The sequence below is a fragment of the Ranitomeya imitator genome, chromosome 4 (assembly GCF_032444005.1).
Source record: "Ranitomeya imitator isolate aRanImi1 chromosome 4, aRanImi1.pri, whole genome shotgun sequence".
NCBI lineage: Eukaryota > Metazoa > Chordata > Amphibia > Anura > Dendrobatidae > Ranitomeya > Ranitomeya imitator.
The window spans coordinates 413,792,154-413,799,807 of NC_091285.1; the positions used below are offsets into that span (position 1 = coordinate 413,792,154).

The 7,654-nt window shown below is 45.9% G+C and overlaps 1 protein-coding gene across 1 annotated transcript in view; it reads left to right on the forward strand.

Annotated features, from left to right (window-relative positions):
• Positions 1-4,190, forward strand: part of IRF5 (interferon regulatory factor 5) — a 58,995-nt gene extending 54,805 nt beyond the window's left edge. Inside the window, exon 9 of the mRNA XM_069765429.1 lies at positions 2,126-4,190. Coding sequence (XP_069621530.1) covers positions 2,126-2,371 — 246 coding nt within the window. The 3' untranslated portion in view covers positions 2,372-4,190. The remainder of the gene's footprint in view (positions 1-2,125) is intronic.
• The last annotated feature ends 3,464 nt before the right edge of the window (positions 4,191-7,654 follow it).

Genomic DNA, 7,654 nt, shown 5'->3' on the forward strand with positions numbered 1-7,654 from the left:
CTGTTTAAAGTGCAGCCAATGATGGGGTGTTCAACTAGAATGATCTCCAATGCTTTAAAATGGAAAGCCAAACCAGAGACCTGGAAGAAAACGGAAGGCTACCATTGGAATGGATGGAAGGATAGCCAGAATGGCAAGGGCTCAGCCAATGATCAGCTTCATTATGATCAGACAGTCTCAAGTTACCTGTGAGTACTGTGAGAGTTAAGACGCCTGTCTGAAACTAATCTCTTAGCAAGAAGTCCCCACAAAGTCCCACTGTAAAAAAGAAAAATGAACTGAAGCGCATACAATTTGCCAAAGAACACATCAACTGGCCTAAAGAGAAGTGGAGAAACATTTTGTGGACGGAGGAAAGTAAAATTGATCTTTTTGTGTCCAAGGACCGCAGACAGTTCATCAGACGATCCCAAACTCTACATTCAAGCCACAGTACACTCTGAAGACAGAAGCATGGTGGTGCAAGCATCATGATATGGGCATGTTTCTCTCGCTATGGTGCCGGACCTATTCCTATTTACCGCATACCAGGGATCATGGACAAGTTTGTGCGTATATTAAAATAATTGAAGTGGTCATGTTACCTTACGCTTATGAGGATGTGGCCTTGAAATGGGTGTTTCAACAAGACAGTGACCCTAAAAACACCAGGAAACAAGCAAAATCTTGGTTACAGTCCAACAAAATTGAGGTTCTGGAGTACCCAGCCCAATTCCCGGACCTTAACCTGAAAGAACACTTGTGGGGTGACATAAAAAATGCTGTTTCTGAAGCGAAGCCAACAAATGCCAAAAAATTGTGGGATGTAGTCCAAGCATCCTGGGCTGGAATAGCAGCTGACAGGTGCCAGAAGTTTGTTGACTCTATGCAACACAGATATGAAGCAGTTCTAAAAAACTGTGAGTATATAACTAAATATTAGGATAGTGATTCACAAGAATGCTTAACCCCCCCAAAAAAGTACATAGTGAGTGTGTAACGATTAATGCAGACACTATTTTTTTTTTCTTTAAAGGGAACCTGTCACCCCGTTTTTTGAGATTGAGCTATAAATACTGTTAAATAGGGCCTGCGCTGTGTGTTCCTATAGTGTATGTAGTGTACCCCGATTCCCCATGTATGCTGAGAAATAACTTACCAAAGTCGCCGTTTTCGCCTGTCAATCAGGCTGGTCAGGTCGGGAGGGCGTGGTGACATCGCTGGTTCTTCCTCAGCTTTACGTTGGTGGCGTAGTGGCGTAGTGGTGAAGACACAGCGCGCGATCTGCGCTGTCATCCCTTTCGTCGGTGGGGGCGGCCATCTTCCTGGGGCCGCGCGTGCGCAGATCGAGTGCTCTGCTGCACGAGGCTTCAGGAAAATGGCCGCGGGATGCCGCGCGTGCGCATTAGAGATCGCGGCGGCCATTTTCCCAAAGCCGAGTTTGCATCTCGGCTTTGGGAAAATGGCCGCCGCGATCTCTAATGCGCACGCGCGGCATCCCGCGGCCATTTTCCTGAAGCCCCGTGCAGCAGAGCACTCGATCTGCGCACGCGCGGCCCCAGGAAGATGGCCGCCCCCACCGACGAAAGGGATGACAGCGCAGATCGCGCGCTGTGTCTTCACCACTACGCCACCAACGTAAAGCTGAGGAAGAACCAGCGATGTCACCACGCCCTCCCGACCTGACCAGCCTGATTGACAGGCGAAAACGGCGACTTTGGTAAGTTATTTCTCAGCATACATGGGGAATCGGGGTACACTACATACACTATAGGAACACACAGCGCAGGCCCTATTTAACAGTATTTATAGCTCAATCTCAAAAAACGGGGTGACAGGTTCCCTTTAAACAACCCAATGTTCATTTTTGGTTTTCTATAAGGAAGTTATATACATTCCTTGTCATGTGTATAAAGATTTTGTGATTAATTCATGTTTTTGAATACTACTGTATATTGGCAGCCCAAGCCCAAACAGAATGAGATCTGCTTGGGCTCATAAGGAGGGTTTTAACCAAAGCACTCTCTGACAACTTATGCCTTAACATGGTATTATCGGGTTGTCCTGGTGGGCGAGTCCATTTTTAAATAAATGTTGATTACTAACTATTTTACTTCATTTCATGATGTTTTCATTCATCTTGTAGGTTATTCCTGTAGCTGCACGCTTACTATCTGAAATCTTCACTGGGGAAATCTCCTGGTCTGCAGATAGTATAAAGCTTCAAATCTCACATCCCGACCTAAAGGATAAGATGGTGGAGCAATTTAAAGAACTTCATCAGTTGTGGCAAAGTCAGCAGGCCCAAGCTATGGTCCCAGATGGAGGAGCAAGTGCCGCTGTAAATGTAGACTCTGGCCCATGGCCTATGCATACAGGAAACATGCAGTAACAGGACTGCTGTGATGGAGACGAATGTGGTTCATGAAACTATATGGGCTTGACAATGAATGACGTCAAACCGCAGAAGTTTAGGGAAATTGTCATCTACTGGAGAGGAAGAGGTTTAGGTTCTCAAGTCACATGTTTGTCCAGAATAATACTTTATTGCTTCAACAGTAGGAAACCTCAGGGATAAGGTCTCACACTCTTCTGTAGGGGAAAGAATGAAATCCAGAAACTCTTGGGTAGTGATGAGCGAATATACTCGTTACTTGAGATTTCCTGAGCATGCTCGGGTGTCCTCTGAGTATTTTTTTTTAGTGCTCAGATTGTTTTTTTTTTTCGCCGCAGCTGAATGATTTACATCTCTTAGCCAGCTTGATTACATGTGGGGATTCCCTAGCAACCAGGCAACCCCCACATGTACATGGCCTGGCCAATAGCTGTAAACTATTCAGCTGTGGTGATGAAAACTAAAACTCTGAGGACACCTGCGCGTGCTCGGGAAATCTCAAATAACTAGTATATTCGCTCATCACTAATCTTGACCAATATAACTGTGTTTGATGTTTAGGGTGTCCATCCTCCAAGACAAAAACCATGACATTAATCTATGTTCTAATGGTGAAATCCTGTATTTCTGTAATATAGCTGGTCATAAAATAAACATGTAGAGCATAGAAGGGGAATGGAATACGGAGATAGATTCCGGTTCTACTTCTTCATTGTAAATTTGTTGCCTTCCGCTGAGGATGTTTTTATACATCTAAAGAAAATGTTACAATGCGTGAAGGTTAACAAGGAGCGGTGTTGTTTTTTTTTCTCTTTAACGTAAGATTCCATGCTGCTTTTAGGGTATGTGCACACGTATTCTGGAGGACTGCGGATTTTTCTGCAGCGGATTTGGAAAAACCGCAGTACAAAACCGCTGCGGTTTTTCCTGCAGATTTATCGCGGATTTTCCTGCGGATTCCACTGCGGCTTTACACCTGCAGTTTTCAATTGGAGCAGGTGTAAAACCGCAGCAGAATCCGCACAAAGAATGGACATGCTGCGCAATGTAAACCGCTGCGTTTCTGCGCATTTCAAAAATGGGAAACCGCTGCGGATCCGCAGCGTGTGCACATACCCTAAAAGGGAAAGTGTCAACAGGATTTCACAGACCAAACTGTGTACATGTAGCTTTCTCAAAGACAAGTCCAGCAATATTTTTCCATAGCCAAACCACACCTTCACTACTGAGAAATCAGCCTTTGAGTTGATGTGTAAATGAAGCTAAAGAACTACTTGTAGATTTTAAAGCCTTTGTGACTCCAGCTCTACGCTTTTCCTGCTTGCCCAACAGCCTCATTGCTGTGTGATTTCAGGCAAAAAGAGCGATCAGTCAACTGTAAGGAAGGAAAGCTGGGCTGGGAATAGAGCTGGAGGGACAGAGGCATCAAATCTACAGACTCATTTGCATATCCATTAAAAAACTGATTTTTATAATGGAGAAAATGACTGCCCATGCCTTTGAAAAAGCTACAGCCATAGTTTGTGGGTGAATTCCTGCTGACAAATTCCCTTTAAGACGGAATAATAACCGATTTGTTTTACAGAGCAGTGGGGTGTAGGCTAAATAAATGGGATTTTTGGAAAGTGTTTATTTGGTATTGCAGCTTTATTCCAGTCACTTAAGCTTTAGTAAGAAGAGGTCCAGCACTTATACAAAGGGAAAACTAGTATGAAAGTGACTTTCAGGTGAACTGTTGTATATAAATATTAACTTTTCATGTGTTTTTTTTTTACAGCATTATGATTTGTATTACAAAAATCTACACAAGAACGTCTATTTTGTTTTGTAGATGATTAACCATATAACCGGCCTGCACTGAGAATAACCGCACTTACTGATTACACAGCCTTACACACTGTCAATTTGCACATATAGATGAATAACTGAAAGAAAACAGATGTCATACCTACACAAAATATAAAAACAGGAACAAATGACTTCCATTACCAGTGTCTGGCAGTACTGTCTGCTTCTTAAACTGCACAGACTTTAAACAGTCTTTAAGAGTGTCCAATTTATCAGAGGCTGATGAGGTTTTAAGGCTGGCTATCCTATGTTGGCACCTCCTAGGACTTGGCTGGCTTGTTCCAGAGAAGTGAGGCACAATTTTGTTACTTTTTGTTGCCTGTCAAGTCATGTCCCTTTACAAGACAAGTGTCTAAACCACATATGGTGCAAGCCATAAGTTTGTTTTTCCCGTCTCCCATGACAGCACACCTGAGAGAGTGATCCGCCCAGTCAGGACAGGAAACCTACTGAAATAAAAGGGCGGTACCTCTCCCTCGCTTCAGTTGGGTTTCCTGTCCTGAACCCTTGTGCTGAAATCACGGCAGTATTGATTGAAGATCCACTTACCCACTCCTGTCCCGGCACTGGAAGCGCAGGCAGAGCGCCTGTATGTCGGCCTTCAGGAGATGATAGTGCGGTTCGCAGATCGTGCGGGCGTCGGTCCAGCACAGTCCGGACTCTTGAGGCCATTCTGTGTCTGCCACTCCGCTCTCTCCCCTCTGCTGGGCGACTTCTGGGCGCGCGGCTGACGTTGCGCGCAAGGCACGCTGGGAATGGGCGTGCCTGCGTGACGTCAGAGCGGCGCGCCGGATCCAAGATGGCGGCGCCCATGGAATGAACGCCGGAGGCATTACAGGCTTCCCAGCGGTGTACAGGAGGGGGAGAGGAGCGCAACGGATACCGGAAGAGGTGGGGAGCACTGAGGATGACCCTTTATTAAGGGTGAAGCTGCACAGAACGTCGCTCATTTCCATACAGCTTTCCAGAGATGGAGGATCGTATGGAGCAGCAGCAAGAGCCCTTATCAGGTGATTCACCGGCTCACCAACGTGCTAAGAATAGCCGCTCGAGTGGAAGGAGCGGCAATCGTCCTAGCCCGGACGTCACAGGACTCTTCAGCCTCCAGGAGGAATGTTCCCCGTGCTCCTAGTCCGCCTTGGAATCCGGCACCCTTTATGGTCAGCGGGCGGTGAGTGATCTACGTGAATGTCACTCTGGTGGTAATGGGCTACATTTTCTGTTAACTTGGCAGGCGCCGAGGAAGGCTAGCTCCAAGTCTAAGAATAAGGAATGTGCCCTCTGTAGAGTTCCGTTGGCAGTCCAGTGGCAGAAGAGTCTTTGTATAGATTGCATCCAAAAAACTATCCAGGAAGAGACCCCTGACATTGTCTCCCTGCTCCTCCTCCTCTAGGTCCTCTGGCTCCTCTTCAGATAGCGATGTTGGGGGCCGTCCGTGCTTTCTAACCGAGAACACGGACAAGCTAGTAAAAGCCGTCAGAGCTTCAATGGGCCTAAAATATGAAAAAGCGGCCAAATCCCTGGAGGACATTATGTTTGGGGGTCTAGAGGAAAAGAGAAAGCGTACCTTTCCAGTTAACCCCAAAGTAAAAGGCCTTATAGAAAAGGAATGGAGGAAGCCGGAGAAATCGGATAATCTACCCTTGGCTTCTAAAAGACGTTACCCCTTTGAGGAGAAAGATTCGGAGACTTGGGATAAGGTTCCAAAAATCGATGGTGCGGTAGCTATATCATCTAAAAAGTTATCCCTTCCCTTAGACTCTGGCGTGTTAAGGGATCCCTTAGACAAGAAAGCGGATGGATTCCTAAGACACACCTGGGAAGCGACCGCAGGGGGTTTAAAACTGGCAATCGCAGGGACCTGTGTCGTGCGTTCCCTTATTGTCTGGCTACAGCAGATAGAGGAGCAATTGAAATCTAAAGCTCCAAAGGATGAAATTTTAACTAATGTAACTATGGCTAAAGGAGCAGCAGCCTTTATAGCAGATTCTTCGGCAGACTCCGTAAGGCTGGCAGCTAGGGCAGCAAGTTTATCCAATGCGGCTAGACGTGCTCTCTGGTTGAAGAGGTGCCCGAGTGACTTACCTTCAAAGAATAGACTTTGTTCTATACCGTGTGATGGCCATTTCCTCTTTGGTGAAAAATTATAAGACATTTTGGAGAAAGCAGGAGATAGGAAAAAGGGTTTTCCTCTCTTTCCAGTGGACTTTAGAAGACCTTATTTTCGGAGGGGCAAATTTAGTAGGGGCCGCACCCCGGGAGATAGAAGGAATTGGGACTCCAGAGACAGAAAGGGATCTGGATATATGTTTAAAGGTTCCTCGACATCAGCGAAAAAGCCCTCCCAATGACGCCAGGCCAGAGGTGGGGGGAAGGCTTTCATCTTTTTTCCCAGCCTGGGTAAACATCTCCCCCAGTCATTGGACTCTGAAGATTGTCAAAGACGGCCTAAAAATAGATTTTGTTTATCCACCGCGACAGACTTTTGTTTTAACACCCCAAAGAAAAACCCCGGAAGAGCAGCTAGCCTTGGAAGCAGAGGTATTGGAGCTGGTATCAAAACTAGTTCTGGTAGAAGTCCCGGGGGAAGAGCAGGGAAAAGGTTTTTATTCCCCTTTTTTTTTTTTTTTATATATACGAAAACCGGACTGGTCACTAAGAACCATTGTCAATTTAAGAAATCTCAACCAGTCGGTAGTAAACTGCTCCTTCAAGATGGAGTCTGTGAATACAGCGATAAAACTCTTGTTCCTACATTGCTTCATGGCAGCTATAGACTTAAAGGACGCCTACTACCATGTCCCAATCCATCGGGACTACCAGAAATTTCTAAGAGTAGCAGTTTGTCCAAGGCTTTCTCAGGCACTATCAATACGCTGCCCTCCCATTCGGCCTGTCTATAGCGCCAAGAATATTTACCAAGCTAATGTCAGAGGTCATGTCCTTCCTCCGCTCTCGGAACGTGGTTATAGTCCCGTATCTAGACGACTTCCTTATAATAGGGAATTTAGCGGCACACTGCCTGGCACAAATAAAAAGTCACGGCAATGCTAGAGGTGTTGGGGTGGAAAATAAATCTCACCAAATCAAGGTTGACGCCGGAGCTAGTTCAGTCCTTTCTGGGCTTAGTTCTGGACTCCAGGAGTCAGCTTTGTCTCCTACTAGAAAACAAGCTGGTCAAGATTCAAAATCTTGTGGAATCTGCGATTCAACACCCCGTAATGACATTGAGAAAGGCAATGTCCCTGTTGGGTTCTCTGATGTCCTGTATACCCGCAGTAAGATGGGCACAGTTCCATCTAAGACAGTTACAGTGGGAGGTCCTATCAGCACAAAAGTGGTTAAAAGGGCATTTAGAGGGGAAGCTACGCCTTTCATTGGAGGTAAAAGATTCCCTAAAATGGTGGGCTGTAAGAGATCATTTGGCATCGG